General features: G+C 40.2%; 3 protein-coding genes and 1 long non-coding RNA gene across 5 annotated transcripts; 1 reads left to right on the top strand and 3 right to left on the bottom strand.

Annotated features, from left to right (window-relative positions):
* Nucleotides 1-799: 799 nt before the first annotated feature.
* Nucleotides 800-2071, bottom strand: LOC125200425 (putative late blight resistance protein homolog R1A-10). Its single transcript, XM_048098066.1, has one exon. The coding sequence runs from the start codon at nt 2042-2044 to the stop codon at nt 800-802; it is 1245 nt and encodes a 414-aa protein (XP_047954023.1). The 5' UTR covers nt 2045-2071.
* Nucleotides 2072-2308: 237 nt separating this feature from the next.
* Nucleotides 2309-6455, bottom strand: LOC125200424 (putative late blight resistance protein homolog R1A-10). Of its 2 annotated transcripts, XM_048098065.1 has the most exons (5): nt 5903-6455; nt 4723-5055; nt 4626-4656; nt 3209-3495; nt 2309-3118 (listed from the first exon to the last, which is right to left on the bottom strand). In XM_048098065.1, the coding sequence occupies exons 2-5, from the start codon at nt 4825-4827 to the stop codon at nt 2549-2551; spliced, it is 993 nt and encodes a 330-aa protein (XP_047954022.1). In that variant the 5' UTR covers nt 4828-5055; nt 5903-6455; the 3' UTR covers nt 2309-2548. The 2 variants fall into 2 exon arrangements, with proteins under 2 accessions (XP_047954022.1, XP_047954021.1); XM_048098064.1 differs by lacking the exon at nt 2309-3118 and having other exon boundaries at nt 3430-5055.
* A 2414-nt stretch (nt 6456-8869) lies between these two features.
* Nucleotides 8870-9637, top strand: LOC125200427. The gene has a single exon (XM_048098067.1). The coding sequence runs from the start codon at nt 8870-8872 to the stop codon at nt 9635-9637; it is 768 nt and encodes a 255-aa protein (XP_047954024.1).
* Nucleotides 9638-15230: 5593 nt separating this feature from the next.
* On the bottom strand, nt 15231-15454 carry LOC125200423. The gene is made up of 3 exons (XR_007172726.1): nt 15445-15454; nt 15320-15378; nt 15231-15262 (listed from the first exon to the last, which is right to left on the bottom strand). It is a non-coding gene; the product is annotated as an uncharacterized LOC125200423 (long non-coding RNA).
* Nucleotides 15455-18495: the final 3041 nt, after the last annotated feature.

The following is an 18495-nucleotide window of genomic DNA, read 5'->3' as shown; positions in this document are numbered from 1 at the left end:
AACCGAGACATTTTTTCCCCTCCATACGTTTCTTATAATAACTTAAATGCAATTTCTTCACATTGGGAATTCTTTTAACCACCTCCTCGTTCAAAACCAAATCATTCACTACTTTGAGTGTCTGCAGATTCGCCATGATAATCATGTCACTATCGCCACTAGGAGGATCTGGGAGAATCAATCCTTGGTGATCAGACTCGAGATGTCGAAGTTGATGCAATTTCCAAATTTCAACTGGTGCAATAAGTTCATAGTAACAACGAACAATCAATGTTTGTAGATTCCAAAGCAGCTCGACCGAAGTAGGGAACCTGGAATTCCATTGAACACTGACATCAAGGTACCGTGAGTTCACCAATTCAAACAAATCATCCAGGAAATGACCATACAAAGCCTCTTCATAATGTGCTTTGAATGTCCTCAACAATCTAAGATTATTGGGCAGCCGAACCTCTCCATAGTCGTTATAATGGCATATTATGGAACGAGTATGTGACAAAGATTCCAAGACTTCACTTGTAAATAACCTAGGAAAAACAACATGACGCCGGCTATTACTCGCTACAAGATCATCTCCTATGACACGATAAAACCTTTCCGTTTCAGCTTCTCTCAAACACAAATCTCTCAACAAATCATGAATCATGCAACATTTTATCTCCCCATCAATCCCAACCTCGTTAATTAAAACTAGGTTTCTATCAGCAAGCTCCTTCAAATACGCTTTGGCTGCTTCTTCCAAGCTTTTCCCACTTAACGGTTTTAGAAATCCTTCAGCAACCCACAATTTAACGAGCGTTCACCTACAAATCACCTTATCTTCACCAAAAACTCCCATATAGAGAAAGCATGGTTTCAGATGAACCGGCAGTTGCTTATAGCTCATGTGCAATGTTCTAAAACAACGTTCATCATCCTCTGACCTCACTACTGAATTTATGTTTTCCTCTATGGACTCCCAAAATTCTCTTGTATGATTTGATTTGGACAACAGTCCTCCAATCACAACAATCGACAGTGGAAGTCCTTTGCAACCTTTTCCTATTCGCTTTCCGATTTCCACCAATTCAGGTGGGCAACCTTCCTCTCCAAACACAGTTTTTGAGAGCAGCTCCCAACTATCAACCTCATCCAAAAGACCAATCTCAAGGTTGTTAGAGTTGGATAAATCAGAACACAAGTTTGATAGCCTAGTCGTTACCACGATTCTGCTACCATTATTGTTATCAGGTAAAAACCACCTAATCCCATCCCAAGCCTTAATACTCCACATGTCATCAAGTACAATCAAGTATCTTCTACCAGATAGATGTTTACTCAAGATTTCTCCTAAGTCATCCACATCCAAATTTTGACCAACATCTTTATTTAACTGATGAAGAATGTGTTTGAGCATTTCTTGAATGTTATACTCTTGAGATATGGCAACCCAAGCGGAAACATGAAAATGCTCTTTAATAAGACGGTCTTGATAAATGTTCATAGCAAGAGTAGTCTTACCAGAGCCACCCATCCCTACAATGGGGATGATCTGCAGATCACGGCGATCAGAAGTGAGTTTATCCTTCATTTCAAGCAAGGCCTCCTCAGCACCCACCATGTTGTTCTCCTTTGCAATGGGAGAAGACTTCAAGGAATCTGAAGGCGTTGACTTGGTGTGCAGCTGATGTTGGATGCCCAAAGTCTGTTTGATTTCCATGGCTTCTTTCTTGATCAGATCCATATTATCGATCACCTTCTCCAGAGCTTCGTACAAGGAGTCGGGGCTGATCTTTCTTCCATCAGTTTTGATCTGATCCACAATATGGGATTCGATTATGTCTTCAGCCGCATAAGCAGCATCTGCGATGCGACTCTCCAATGGATCGGCTTCTTTGCTGTAGTCAAGACGAGGATTATAGACTTCGAGAAATTCTTGGAGGAAAGTGACCTTTTTAGCAAGAGAGACTGCCTGTTTAGGGTGGAAAGAGATGGGAGGGTGAGGATGAAGTTGAAGGGAATCTATGATATTCATAACAGAAACTAGAGCTGCATAAGCTGCCATGATTTTGAATCTTGTGTTATCAGTGTACAGGAGAAGTTGAATGAAAATGAGATATTGGTGATTCTGAATTCTCAAAAGGGATGCTGTAGAATTAAATAAATAAGGCATCTTGGAACACCATGTTGCCACTATCATTTACTAATAATTTATTTGTGGAGATTTGCAGACATGAAATCTCTCAATACACATACGTATATATAAATTAATAAAGAAGAAAGAGGTTTTTATAGTCCAATATTTATCCAATTGAAAAGATGAGAAAAAATTTATATTATAAATACAAATACTGAGATGCTGTTTTACACTAGAACAAAAGAACACTAGAAAGAGCTTACAGAATTGAACAAACACAAGCTCAAACTTTATTACAAGGTTACAAAAAAAAACACTTTAATGCCACGCATCTTAATCGTCTTCTACAAGAGATGGGATGAAAAGAGGAAGTGGGTTCCAAACAACAGGGTACTCTTCGATGCTACACAACATCAGTCATCAAGTCTAATTCTAATCTTCCACTATAACTTCAAAGTTGACACTTGCCAAGCTCCCCAGTGCTTCTTCATGAGCATAAACTGTAGCTTGAACATGAAGGTCTATTTGGTCTCCATATAAATCCTCTTGTTCCTCTACTATCTTTTTAGCCGACTTCACCGCTGATTCATTGCAAAAACGCAATTCAATTGATTTCAACGTTGCTATTTCTCCCATTTCTGATGGGATCTTTTTGAGTTGCTTTATAACAAAAAGACAAAGCTTTTCGAGAACTGGAAAGTGGGAGTTGTCCGATACAATCCAATCTTCTAGACCATCACAACATCTCAATTGTAGAAACTTGAGGCTTGGAAATTGGCCTTCAATTGTTTCCCACTTGCGAGTACTGAAATAACCATATCTTATTACAAACTTCTCAAGAAGTGGCAATGAACCCACTTTTTGCAATATGTTTTCCAACTCCATATTAGGAGAGCCTTGAATATACAACTTCTTGAGGGAGTGTGGAAATCTAAACCACTTCCAACGCGCAACAAACATACTTCCGGTGATGCAGCGCAAGTTTTCCAGTTTACTCAAACACTGAAAATAACTGAGATAGTTATCTACCTCCATTTGTGACAGTTCGTAATTTACAAATAATTTCTTCAAATTGGGAATTCTTTTAACCACCTCCTCATTCAAATACAAATTACTCACTCCTTTAAGTGTCTGCAGATTCTCCATGATAACAATGTCATTGTGGCCACTAGGAGGATCCGGGAGAGTCAACTCGCTTGAGTTAACCACTAGATGTCGAAGCTGATGCAATTCCCAAATTTGAACCGGTGCAACATGATCACGCCAACAATTAAGAACTAATGTGCGCAAATTCCAAAGCAGGTGAACCGAAGTAGGGAATATGGAATCCCAGTGAACATTGACTTCAAGGTATCGTGAGTTCACCAATTCAAACACATCTTCCAAGAAATGACCATAATAAGTATCTCCACAATATGCTTTGAATATCCTCACCCACTAACATTACAAGGCAGTCGACCATCTCCATAGCCGTAATCTTGACTTATTATGGAACGAGCATGTGAAAAAGATCCCAATATTTCAAATGTAAACAACCTAGGAAAAACAACTCGATGTTCGCTATTACTTTCTACAAGATCATGTCTCACGACATGATAAAACATTTCCTTTTCAGCTTCTCGCATACACAAATCTCTCAATAAATCATGAATCTTGCAACATTTTATCTCCCCATTAATCCCAATCTTATCAACTAAAACAAGATTTCTATCAACAAGCTCCTTCAAACACACGTTGGCTATCTCTTCCAAGCTTTTCCCACTTTTTGGTCTTAGAAATCCTTCAGCAACCCATAGATTAACGAGCATTGATCTACGAATCACCATATCTTCACGAAAAACTCCCATATAGAGAAAGCATGGTTTCAAATAAACCGGAAGTTGCTTATAGCTCATGTGTAATATTCTTAAATACAATTCATCATCCTCTGAATTCACTATTGAACTCAAGTTTTCCTCTATGGACTCCCAAAACTCTATTGTATGATTGGATTTTGCCAAAAGTCCTCCAATCACAACAATTGACAACGGAAGTCCTTTGCAACTTTTACCTATTCTCTTCCCAATTTCCTCCAATTCCAATGGGCAACCTTGTTCTCCAAATGCAGTTTTTAAGAGCAGGTCCCAACTATCAACCTCATTCAAAAGACTCATCTCAAGGCTCTTAGATTTGGATAAATCAGAACCCAAGTTTGATAGCCTAGTCGTCACCACTATTCTGCTACCATTTTTGTTATCCGGTAAAAACCTCCTAATCCCATCCCACGCCTCGATACTCCACATATCATCAAGTACAATTAAGTATCTTCTACCATATAGGTGTTTATACAAGGTTTCCCCTAAGGCATCCACACCCAAATTTTGACCAACTTTTAAATCTAACTTGCCAGGAATATGTATATGCACTTCTTGAATGCTATAGTCTTGAGATATGGTAGCCCAAGCACAAATATCAAAATAATCCTTAATAAGAAGGTCTTGATAAATGTTCAGAGCAAGAGTGGTCTTACCAGATCCGCCCATTCCTACGATCCGAATAATCTGTAGATCACAGAGATGTGAAGTGAGCTTAACCTTCATTTCAAGCAAGAGATCATCAGCACCCACCATAACACTCTCCTTGGCAACGGGGGAAGACTTTGAAGAATCTGAGGGCGTTGACTTGTTGTGCATATGGCCGATTTCCATGGCTTCCTTCTTGATCAAATCCATATCTCCGATCACCTTCTCAGGAGCTTCATACAGGGAGTCAGAGCTGATGTTTACTCCATCAGTTTCGATTTGATCCACAATATGGGATTCGATTATGTCTTCGGCTTCATAAGCTGCATCTACAATGCGAATCTCCAATGGATCAGCTTCTTTGCTGTAGTCAAGACGAGGATTATACACTTCGACAAATTCTTGGAGGAAGGTGACCTTTTCAGTGAGAGACTCAACCTGTTCAGGGTGAAGAGAGATGGGAGGGTGAGGATGAATATTAAGGGTATCTATGATATTCATAACAGAAACCAAAGCTGCATAAGCTGCCATGATTTTTGAATCTTGTGTTATCAATCTAGAGGAGAAGTTGAATAAAATTGAGGTGGTGATTCTGAATTCTCAACAGGGAAGTTGTAGAATTAATTAAATGAGGCATCTAGGAACTTTGACACCTTCTTACCTCTATCATTTAACTAATAATTTCTTCATAGAGGTATATATATACAAATATGAAGTGGTTAAACTTAAAACTAGTTCGTTCGAGTTTAACTGAATGATAAACTGAATATACTACCTTTTGTTCATCTTCAAATCTGCATCAGCTGTTGGAAATATATAATTTGAGAGTCTCAAGATTGTGGAAAAGAGTACTTTAAGGGTCTCAAGGGAATATATTCCCAAGTTCATAAGTCCCTAGGCACATTTACTTCTCTAGTTCTATAAATAGAGATGTACAATGTATTTCCAAAACAATTCAAATCAATCAAAATGTAGTTTCAAGAGTTCTTCAGTTTTTATTGTCCTCATTTTACTTTTCAACATGGTATCAGAACAGCTAACGTTCCTTAATTCGTTAGTTTGTTCCAAACCAAAAAAAAAGTCAACAACAATTTTGAGATAGCCGGATCCGCGATCGGTTCATGGCTGATTCTATGTTTGGTTGCGTTAAAAAAAAAAAATCAAAACCATCCCAAATCTCCTTTAAAGATATTCCCTGGCTACAGCAAGAATTTCACCTAAATCCTTCACAAATCCACCTACATAAACCAAATCAAAAACCAACCCCTGAGATCAAATTACCAACCTTCCAAAGAAAGCTCTTTTGCTGACATCAGTGGAGCCGTCGAGGCGACTGGATGTGTTGCAACAGCAACTGGAGCAACCCTCCACTGCCGGATAGTTCCACCCACAGCCGGGGAAGGAAAAACTGTGGAAGAAGAACTCGAAAGCCTCCATGGAGAAACCAGAAGGAGGTGGCCAATGGAAGAGCGAGCCAGCGACCGAACACTACAATTGTCGGATGATTTCACCCATTGTCGAAGAAGGCCAGTGGAAGAGCGAAGTGGCGATCGAGCAGATGCCGTCGAGAAATCTGCAGAACCCAAGGTCGACGGAAGAAGACAGAGGCCATCAAGAAGAGCTCACGGTGGAGCTGCCTCTGACGGATTGAAGGTGGAATTTTTTTAAAAGAAACGATGGACAGTCGATCTAGCAGCCGAGAAGATAATGGTGAGATTCCTTGAAGAGGCCACTCGGAATGGCTAGATTGCCGGAGACAGGGGAGAAGCGACGGCCGATGAAGAAGTTGATGACCGGAGTTGGAAATGATAGAAAAGAAGAAGGGAGGAGAGAAAGAAAAGACGGCGGTTCTGAACTCAATCTGTGGGTTTGAGGTAAATATCAGTGAAGCCCTTACCTTGTTGATAAACCACAGATTGATCCTTCCACCTTTAAAAAATTCAAATTGCTCCTGGATACAAAATGTGAAAAAAAAAATGTTAATGTTAATGTTTAAAAAAAAAAAAAAAAAGAGAGATTGTGAAAGAATATTAATGTCTTTTGCAAAATATGAAAAAATATCAAATTGTAAGAAGGCTCCTGGATACATGCTAAAATTGTCTAAGATGGCTCCTTGGCACGAGTTAAAATTGTTAATAAAAAATTGAAGAGCTCTATGACACGAGTTAAAATTGTCGATAGAAAATTGAAGAAGCTCCTTGAAATGAGTCTAAACTTTCAATGATGAAGGGCTCCTTGATAAGAGCCTAAACTTTCAATGAAGAAAAACGAAGAAGCTCCTTGAAACGAGTTTAAATTTTCAATCAAGAAAAAATAACTCCTTGATATGAGTATAAACTATCAATGATGAATTGAAGAAGCTCTATGATACGAGCATAAACTGTCAATGAAAAGTGAATGACTCCTAAATACGAGTATAAACTATTTATTAAAGTGAAGATTGTACAAGTTAAGTTTCAAAAAAACTCGATACTTAACTTGAGTGAGAGTATTGGAAATATATAATTTGAGAGTCTTAAGATTGTGGAAAAAAGTACTTTAAGGGTCTCAAGGGAATATATCATTATTATGGTAGAGTCTCAAATTCATTAGTCTCTATGCACATTTACTTCTCTAGTCCTATAAATAGAGATGCACAATGTATTTTCAAAACAATTCAAATCAATCACTTCAGGAGTTTTTCAGTTTTTATTTTCCGCATTTTACTTTTCAATATCAGCTTTCGATTCGTCTCTCTTTCTTAGCTAATTTCTTAAGTTTCTGTGCGGATTGAATGGATGAGTTGAAGAGTAAAAAAAGGTTCTTAACTTGTATAACCTGCATATCACTATAGTTGGCCGGGTCAAGCCACAAAACTTGGTCGGTTCACCAAAAAACTTGTTTACACTATAGTGGACAAGCCAAAGCCACAAAATTAATTATTTTTTTCATTTTAGTATATTTTAATTTAACTAGAATAAAAATTATCGGACTATAATAATTAAAATATATATATAAATTAATTAAAAAAAGTTGACAATTACAAGTAAATATATTTATTGAAAATTTTAATTATTTCCGTAATTAGGGTGTGAATTGAAATCACAATCCTTAATTAAAAAGTTACCAATTTTTATTGGGATTTAGTTTTAGAAATGATTTATTTCCTAAATTAATGTCAAATTAATTATTTTTTGGAAACCATCGTCCCACTCTCTCTCTCCATACTTCATCTTCTCCAAAATTCCTCTCCATAAAATTAGCAAAAAATTGAAAAAAAAAATCAAAATAGGGAGAGTCGCGGCTCTTGGCCGCTGCAATAGGGGAGTCGCGGCCAGGCCGCCGGTGTGGCGCTCTCGTGGGCACTCCCCCCACCAAAACCCATGGTGCTCACTATAGGGAGCCGCGGTCAGGCCACGAGTCGCGGCTCTCCTATAGTAAATACTCTTAGAGCATCCACTATAGGGGAGTCGCGGCCGGGTCACGCCAGAGCCGGAGCCGCGGCTCCCTATAAGACTATGTGGATGGGCGGCCGGCGGGGGGGTGCCCACGGAGCGCCATGATCGCGCCTAAGCCGCGCCCTATCGTTAGCCGGGCCATGGCCGCAGCCGCCCCGGCGGCTCTCCTTTTTCGAATTATTTTTTTTATATTAATTCTATAAATATACCCAATTTTTTACACCATTCCAATCTCCACTCTTCTCATTTTATCACCAATTATATTTTTGAAAAATGAGTTACGGCGATGAGTTCCAACAATTGGTGGATAGGGAGTTCGATGAACTCGCTCAAGAGGTGCAACGGGACGCAGAAGAGGAGAAGGAGCGGCGGCGGCGTTCGTTCGCCCGTTCTATCATCGGCGGATCATCTTCCGTGACCATGTCGGGGCAGAACCAGCGGTTGATGGAAGACTACTTTGGCGATAACCCCCGTTACCCACGTTACCCACTAGAGATTTTCCGTCGCCGCTTCAGTCGCAACGGCTATTCATCCGTATAGCGACTACATAGGCGCAAATGCTGTGTGCTTCACATTGCGCAGTTGACGCTAGCGGCTCTAATTCATGTGCTGTCACATATCAAGTGTACCCGTCGTAATTAGCGGGGGCCACGATGCCGACTCCGCCGATATGTTCGATGAATACCTCTGGCTAGCTGGTGAAACAACCGCCACTTAACGACGCTGAGGCATGCTTTTGTAATTGTATCCAGGCCATCTTCGGTCCGGAGTATCTACGGAAGCCAAATGCCGATGAGTGCTAGAGATTGATAGATATGCACGGGAGAGTGCATAATTTTCCGGGGATGTTGGGCAACATCGATTGCATGCACTGGGAGTGGAGGAACTGTCCGATTGCTTGGAAGGGGCAGTTCACATCTGGATTCAAAGGGAGACACCCAACAATGATACTGGAAGCTGTTGCTGACTACCGATTGCTAATCTGGCATGCATATTTTGGTGTCGCAGGGTCGAACAACAACATCAACATACTGGATTCGTCTCATCTCTTCAATGATGAGTGTCAGGGTGAGGGTCTGACGGTCAGATTCATGGCCAACGGGACGCAGTACAACAGGGCATACTACTTACCCGATGGGATATATCCTCGTTGGCCCGTATTTGTCAAGACGATCCGGCAGCCGGTTGGGCCGAAACAATCCTATTTCGCGGCCAAACAAGAGAGTGCTAGGAAGGATGTTGAGCATGCTTTTGGTGTCCTCCAAGCGCGATGGGCCATTCTACGGTGCCCGGTTCGACAATGGCACGAAAATGATGTCGCCTCTATCATGTATGCATGTATCATATTGCACAATATGATAATAGAGGACGAAGGATATTCTGCAGAGAACTGGGCGCCGGAAGAGGGTGCAAGTACGAGTCACGGTATTGCAACCACCCCACTGCAGATGGTTGTACCGCATAGTAATGCATACTTGATCCAATGGTTGGCCGATATGCGGAGGGAAACATCACATACGACACTGCAGGCTGATATGATCGAAGAGGTTTGGAATCGTAGGGTAGGAGGGGGTAGAGCGTGATATGCATTGGGAATGTAGTTTATGAGACGTCGAAAATTTTCGTTGTATAATTTTACCCCTTTGTATAATACAACGAAGATTTTGTTTTAATTTTAGTTCTTATGCATTTTTTTAAGAGGGAACATCTTTTTTGGTCCACGAACTTTGTCAAAGTATCATTTTAGGTCCGTGAACTTTGAAAATATCATTTTAGGTCCGTCAACTATGAGTTAATATCATTTGAAGTACTTTTTTACTATTTCCAAGTTTTTCTGGACGAAAATATCCTCAATACCTTGAAGGTTATTTTAATAAACTTTATCAAATACTCATACTTTTTATAAATATCTTTACTATATAATTTTGACGAATTTTATAAATATGATTTAACCTTCAATATTATCACTTTTGTGACATGCAAGAAAAGTTCCTTCTTCAACTTTTTATAATTAAAAAATTTAAAAATATTTTTAAGATTTGGATACTAGTAAAAATTAATGTCACCGTCAATAAACGATACTTGAATATTGATATATTGATATTATTTTTAAATAATATATCAACACTCAAGTATCGTCTATTGACGGTGACCTTGATATTTTACGAGTATCCATACGTCAAAAATATTTAAAAATTCTTTAATTATAAGACGTTGTTGAAGAAACTTTTCTTGCATGTCACAAAATTAAGTGATAATATTGAAGGCCAAATTATATTTAGAAAATTCGTCGAAAAATATGAGTATGTGATAAGTTAATTAAAAATATGTAACATTCAAGGTATTGAGGATATTTTCGTCCATAAAATCTTGGAAATAGTAAAAAAGTACTTCGAATGATATTAACTCATAGTTGACGGACCTCAAATGATATTATCAAAGTTCACGGACCTAAAATGATACTTTGGCAAAGTTCGTGGACTAAAAAAGATGTTCCCTCTTTTTTTTAATTATTATAGTCCAATAACTTTTATTGTAGTAGAATTAAAATATAAACAAAATGAAAAAAATTAAACTTTTTGGTGGCTTGGCCATGTCCACTATAGTGGGAAACATGGGAATTGGTGGCCCGGCCATGATTTTGTGGCTGGCCACACTTTGTGGCTTGACCCGGCCAACTATAGTGGACACTCTTATGGCTACAAATTTGGGAATTGGGATTAGGAAATTGAATTTTGTTTCGGGTATTTTTTTTCAGTTGAAAAATCAAAATATTTCTTGTAGAAGATAATATTAACTGATTAAGTGGGTAGCTTTTTTCTTCAACATTATTGTCAAAAGAGCCAACTCATTTCTTCTTCTACGACTGGGCTATAATTAACGCGCCTGGGCTCTGCTTCAAACTCTAATATTGGAAATCTAAACTCAAGTCATTTGGGCTGGGCTGTGATATGATGAGCCTAAATGTAAATTGCACAGACGTCCAAACTAATTCACTGGCTGAGTTAGATCGTCATGGTCATAACTGATTAAACTTCTTTTCAGACTCCACACACGAAATGGTAGACATAGTAGCTGAATAATCTTCTTCGCAGTTGGGTTTGCATCGCATTATTACCAGAGATTCCAGGCAGGAAGACATGTAGGTTAAGAACATACAAGTCATAAAAAATCAGTCTCAATCAAACCACATAACACAAGTACATACCCACTATTGGTTAGTATTTTTCAGCATAGGAAAGATGAAGAAACATTTTGCAAATAAATCTAACATCCAAACAAAATCATTCTAAGAGTGGGTATTTCTGTAAGTGGATGAAAGGGAACTACTTAGGAAATACCTGTTACTAGAGTTCAGAAGTAAGTGAGTTTGACGTAGACGATTTGTAAAAAGCACCAATTGATACGATCAAAACTCTCAAACGAATGCAAGGGAGAATTCGAGTGTGGTTCCAGATAGCCGCAACTCTGCCTTCAACATAAGACCTACAAATACTGAAATGTTCCTTTTACAGTAAAAACAAAATTAACACTAGAAAGAGCTAACAGTAATGAACTAATACAAACTCAATCTTTATTACTACAAGGTCACAAACAAAAACTCTAATGCCTCGCATCTTCATAGTCTTGTACATGAGATGGAATGAGAAGCAGGAGTTAGGCCCAACAACAGGGTACCCTTTGATGCTACACGACAGCAAGTCTAATTCTAATAAAACACATAAACTTCAAAGTTGGCACCTGCCAAGCTCTTCAATTCTGCTTGATCCTTTAAAACATTGACTCGAACATGAAGGTCTAGTTGGTCTCCATATAAATCCTCTTGTTCCTCTACTATCTTTTTAACTGACTCTACCATTGATTCACTGCAATAATCCAATGTAATCGATCTGAGTGTTGATATTTCTCCAATTTCTGATGGGATCTCTTTGAGTTGACCCATACGATAAAGATGAAGCTTTTGGAGAACAGGAAAGTGAGATTTGTCTGATACAATCCAATCTTCTAGACCAGCACAACTATACAATTTTAGAAACTTGAAGCTTGGAAATTGGCCTTCAATTGTTTCCCACTTGCCTGTTTTGAAGACGCCGTATTTTAAAACTAGATTCTCAAGAAGGGGCAATGAACTGATTTCTGGCATTATATCTTCCAAGTTCAGAGCATTAGAGGCAGAGTTAGCGGCAATGACAGACAACTTCTTGAACTAAAATTGTAATCTCTAAAAATGTCCCCATTTTTTGAAAAAGCTACGAATATGGTCCAAACCTGAATTTTTTGGGCTTGAAACTCTGATTTTGATGATTTGGCTTCACCTGCATATCATAATGGAAAGATTAGATAGTGCATTGTAAAAAGAATTCAATCTTCAAATTTGAAACGATTTGCATAATCTGCTTAGAAGAACATATGTGCTCCAAATGCTCGACGAAATGCCCAAGAGATTGTTCGATCGCAGAATCGTCTTCTTAAATCAAGCTGGAAACGACAAAAGTGATTAGTCAAACAGCCGGATTGAAGTTTGCGCCAAATCAATATCTCATTATATTTTGTTTATTGATGTAATGTGTAACTCACACACAATTTATTAATTGCAGAGAAGAAAATGCAAAATAAAAAAAAATAAAAAAAGAAAAAAGAAAAGAAAAGGAGTATGATAATATTAACTGAACAAGTGGGTAGCTTTTTCTTCAACATTATCAAGTAGCCAACTCATTTCTTCTTGGACTGGGATATGATATTATGGGCTTGCGCTCAGCTTCTAACTATGATTTTGAAAATCTAAACTCAAGTCTTTTGGGCTGGGCTGTGATATGACGAGCCTAAATGTAAATTGCACGGACGTCCAAACTAATTCACTAGTTGCCACTTAACGTGGCTTTGATACCACTCTAATGAGTGGACCTAGCAAGGTAGAGGTAGAGCGAGATACAACTTGGAGAAGTACGGCGGAAGCTTACAAATTATTACAATTTTATTTTACAAGAAAATATTTTGCTAAGGAGTGAATTTCTCAGCACATGAGATATTGTGTGAAGGTAAAGAAAAGCGTATCCTTTCACTAAGGCAGATGGTCCTTAAATAAGGCAAATTCCAGACTTGAAATGCCTCTTCAATTGAGCTTTAGGACAGAAACGTCATTGCTTCCATCATATTTTGGTGAGTCATCCTTCCACTTGTTTTAAAGCTAGAGATTCTTCTGACATCTTCACATTCACTTTTCAGAGGATGACATTAATTCAAGCTGCCATTATCATCGTGAGGATCATAATCTTTCTCTCTGCAATCTTCACACTCCTGATTGGGCGAAGCTGCAAGACATGTCAAACACTACCATTTCGAAGTTTGCATTGGCCTAGCTCTTCAGTTCTTCTTGTTCCTCATCAACTTCAACTCGAACATGAAGGTCTAGTTGGTCTCCATATAAGCATTCTTTTTTTTTAATGAATAAATAATTAAATATACTAAATCAAACGTTTACATCATACGCTCGGGCATACCCTAGGAAGAACAAAAGACATAGCCACAAGTCGGCTAGAACAAAGCAACTTGGACAACCAAGAACCAAAAAAGTAAGGGGCGGGGCCCCAACAAGACCGATCACATTTCAAATCACCCATGAAACCAAGAATGGGCGGGCCTCGTTAAAACCCCTTGGGGATAAAACTCCCTGAGGGAAAAAAGAGTACCATGATGAGTGACTCAAAGTGTGCCGAGGACCAAACAACCAATACCCGAGAAACTCCATCATCTATCCGGAAGGTGGAGAAGAACCTGCTCGTACGAGAAACGTGAGTACAAGATGCTATAGGTAGCTTCCTTGATCTCAAAGATGACCCTAGCTGCATCCCATGCTTTCCCATCAAAGATAACTTTGTTTCGCGTCCTCCAAATGATTGCCACTGAAGCCATGAGAGCAATCCTCTTTGGTGATCCTCTAGTCTATCGTCCGGCCCATTTGATGACACTCTTGTTCTTCAACTATATGTTTAGCTGACACCACCCATGATTCACTGCAGTATTCCATAGAAATTGATTTGTGGGTTGTTATTTCTCCAACTTCTGATGGGATCTAACTTCTCAAGGTTGGGCATGAACCTATTTTTGAGCATTATGTCTTCCAACTTCAATTTAGAAGAAGTATAAACATACAACTTCTTCAAGGAGTGTGGGAACCTAATCATCTGCCAATACTCATCACATTCATCATAATTTCCAAGCCTCAAGAACACCATTTAACTTGCAATGTCTTAGTGGAGATTCCCTGCAGACATGAAAGCGCTAAATAAACATGTGTATATATAAAATAAGAAGAAAGAGACAGGTTTGCACATTCTCTTCTTTTCATCATGATAACGATAAACTAACATGTATTTAACGTTATCGAACTACTAGCCTATGGGCCACAACGTTGTCAGAAGCGCGCTACATGCGCTAGGACTGAATCACCCCAAAGTGTTGTCTCTGGAATACATTATAGCCAAAGGAAGCTGGTAGCAATTCCTTACAAGTGTGGCCTGTTGGAAGATATTCCGAGAATCATGGAAGATATTCTAAACAATAATGTGATTGATCCCTAATTGATCTCCTTCCGTAGATAGAACGCAATCTCTGTAAATTAGGAAGAAATTAGTATTCCATATGAGAATATTCTCTAGCCTATAAATGTATGGTCATTGTATGATACACATACAAGTAAATAAACACACAATTCGATCCCTATAGTATTTCAACATGGCGTCAGAGCAGGATTTAGGGCTCAGAAAAATTTCATCCTAGCCCTTTTGTAATATCGAAACTCGGCCAACAGGCTAAAACCAACCAAACCCAGAAATTCGTTCCTATACCCAAATGTCAGACACAGATGAAGAGAAACCCCCAACTGGATCCTCAAAATTGAGGTCCAGCAAGAACGTCACAGTGGCGTTTAAACTAAACGGGAAAAACTACCCGCTATGGTCACGACTTATGAAAGTCGCGATAGGAGGAAGGAGAGGATACACCCACATCATCGACGAACCACCAGAACCAGACAGCAAAGGATACCGAGATTGGGAGGAAACCGATCTTGTGGTTTTCTCGTGGATAATCGACAATATCGAACATGATATTATTGCCGATTTCGCCCACCACCAGACGTCCAAAGCCTTGTGGGACAATTTCGAATTACTTTCAAAAGCAAGGCGGACTCGTACCACATCTACGACCTGGAGGACCAATTAATAGCAATCAGACAAGGAAACTTAGATCTTGAGACGTATTACCGTCGAATCCACGGATTATGGATTAATGTCGACCGAAGCCAAGAGCAGCCGGTGACTTGCTGCGATAAGGGAATCAAACAATTCAGAGACTTCACAAGCAAAAAGAGACTACTGAAATTCCTCACCGGATTAAACCCGGAGTATGATGCAATCCGGCGAGACATTCTCAAACTCGACCCATACCCCTCAGTCGAAGAGGCTTACGCGTTGGTGAAGAAGGAGGCGACTCGATGCAAGATCATGTCACCGGCATCCTCATCACCAATCGGAGATGCCACTGGCATGGGGAACGCCGATACATCATCGGGGGAGATCGGGTATGGATTCGGGGCACAGAGAGAGCGACCGACAAATCGGAGCGTGCCGCAGCGACCTCCACCCGCCGGAGCCGCCACTCATCAAGCCGGAGGGAGGCCGGACAAGAGCAAACTTTGGTGCTCTCACTGCGGCAAGAACAAACACACCAAGGAAAGCTGTTTTCTCCGGGTTGGATATCCGGAATGGTGGGACGAGAGGCAGAGAGCTCGAGCCCAGGCGAAATTCGCCGCCGTCGGTATAACCGAGGTGGGAAATCAACAAAACCAGGGCACGATTCCCAGTCGCGAAGGAGGAATCGGAGGGGGAAATCAACAGAACAACCCTCCGAATTAGGAAGGGAACTCAGGGAATGGCGGCGGCGGCGGAGACGGCGGCTTCCGCGTCGGAAACTTTGTGGAAAAGACCGGCGGGGCAGAATCCCAGAAATGGGGAGGCGGCGGCTATTCAGGAGGTAAAGGGTTTGATGAAATATCAAACCCTAAGTATTCTCGAGAATTATCTTTTTCCCCCTATAGTCTGCCCAAATTATGCATGATACCCCAATCTGTGCAATACTATAGGAAGCCCCACCTAAATACCTATAATTGCAATTTAGCCCCTGTTGTTGACCAAATTAGGACTCACAATCGTTTTGCACCATTATCAAATATTTCCGCTGCTTTTAGTGTGCAAAATACTGATAAAACTGAAAAAAAGGGGTTGGATTTTTGACTGCGGGGCCACTGTATGACCCCAGAACGATGTGATTTTATTGATTTTGGTGAAATTACTAAAACCTACATTCGAACTGCAAATGGGGAATTAATTGCTGTGAAAGGAGCCGGAACTATAGAAATATCCCCGAATCTTCGATTATCGAACTGTTTGTTTGTTCCTAGCTTGTCTCAACGATTGATGTCTGTGAGTCATGTAACAAGAGAGCTGAATTGTACACTGCTAATGTACCCAAGTTTTTGCATTTTACAGGATATTCGGACGAGGAGGATCGTTGGGCGTGGCACTGAGAACCAAGGACTCTACTATGTGGACGGGGTAGCTCACCATGGGAGTGCAATGCTGGCTCGCGGATCCACAAAAGAAGAGGCTTGGAGGTGGCACAAACCAACTTAGACAGTCCCCATAATTATTTTTGGGCTCTCTCTCCCCCTGACTACTAAGGTGGTGTGGGTAATAGAACTCGGTTTCCAAGAAGTTACAATTAACCGTGGTGATGATTTTTTTGGTGTTTGGGTCGTAGCATCGGTATCCCTTCTGGTTTACCCCATACCCTACAAAAACACATTTGATAGCACACGGGGAAAGTTTGGATCTCTCGTGTTTGGGAATGTGAACATAAGCGGTGCACCCAAAAACCTTTGGTGACATGCCAAGTGACTCTGGGATGTTGGCTTGTTTGGAAAGGCTGTCAAGGGGTGTTTTCATTTTTAGGATTTTGGTAGGGAGTCTGTTTATGAGGTATACGGCGGTGGCTATTGCTTCTGGCCAAAGGAAGGTAGGGACTTTGGATTCAATCATGAGGGCACGAGTTACTTCTAGGATGGTTCTATTTTTTCTTTCGGCTACCCCATTCTGTTCGGGTGTATAGGCACATGTGGTTTGGTGAATTAAACCTTTCCCCTGAAAGAATTCTGACATGGTATTGTTAACAAATTCCCTCCCATTATCCGATCGAAGGACTTTGATAGTGGTGTGAAATTGGGTTTGGATCATTTGAAAAAAAAGAATAAACCTTTCTGGCACCTCAGATTTATGTTTCAAAAAATATACACACGTCATTCGTGTGCAGTCATCAATAAAGGTCACAAAATATCTAAAACCATTCCCCCCAATAACAGGTGCAGGACCCCACACATCAGCATGAACCAAATCAAACATAGATTGCTTACGGGTATTAGAAGGTTTAAAAGATTGTCTGTGGCTCTTGGCCAAAACACATGTCTCACAAGAAAAATCTCTGGGAAACCAAAAATCGGGAAATAAAAGTTTAAAATAACCATAGGAAGGGTGTCCTAGTCGTCTCCCGCCGAGCAAGCCCCACACATCGATTGAGGAGCCAATAGAGACTGTTCCTGTCGCTCCCGCCGAGCAAGCCCCGTCAGAGTCACCTCATCCACGTTCTAGCGCCCCTCCTCAACCGATATCCGAGGTATGTCTAGTGTCAAAGAAGGGCTAACGGCTAGTAGCATTTACCAATTAATTGGTAACTGTTGTATTAATCAATATTAATACATTTCCTAGGAGATAATTATTATTGTGTAGTTCCTAGAATGAAGGGGTTTTACCCCATGATTGTATTACCCTATAAATGGGGCTGCTGTAACATTCAAGAGAATACAACACAGAAATACAATCAAAATATTCCTTCTCTATTCATTTTTGCCACCATGGTGTATCTTCCATACAATGCCTCTCTCGATTACCATCTCTGAGATGGTATCAGAGCAGGTTATAACAGTGTGGGACTCAGAAAACATTCATCACCGTCCCTAATATACCTTTCTCAGCCTTTTGTAAACCTGCAAAATCAGGAAACCAGCCATGTCAGAATCTGACTCAGAAGCTGCAAACAACAACCAACCTTTGGTGAATTTTCCAGGGGAATTCGCTACCCAATTGGCAGAATTCCTTAAGCAAATCAATTTCCAACCAAAAGCCTCAGAACAGCCGCCACCTCCACCCTCAAACCAACCAGAATCACTGGGTGAGGTACATGTGCAAAGCAAACTCAATGGAGACAACTACTCCGTGTGGACAACTCTGATGAAATGGGCAATTGGAGGAAAGGGTCTGTCGTCTCACATCAATGGAGTTACAGACCCTCCCCCAATCAATGATCCCGGATATGCAAAATGGGAGCA

The sequence above is a fragment of the Salvia hispanica genome, unplaced genomic scaffold (assembly GCF_023119035.1).
Source record: "Salvia hispanica cultivar TCC Black 2014 unplaced genomic scaffold, UniMelb_Shisp_WGS_1.0 HiC_scaffold_96, whole genome shotgun sequence".
In the NCBI taxonomy this organism is placed as follows: domain Eukaryota; kingdom Viridiplantae; phylum Streptophyta; class Magnoliopsida; order Lamiales; family Lamiaceae; genus Salvia; species Salvia hispanica.
Note: the sequence above shows the minus strand (reverse complement) of the source record. Positions and strands in the feature narration are given on the sequence as shown.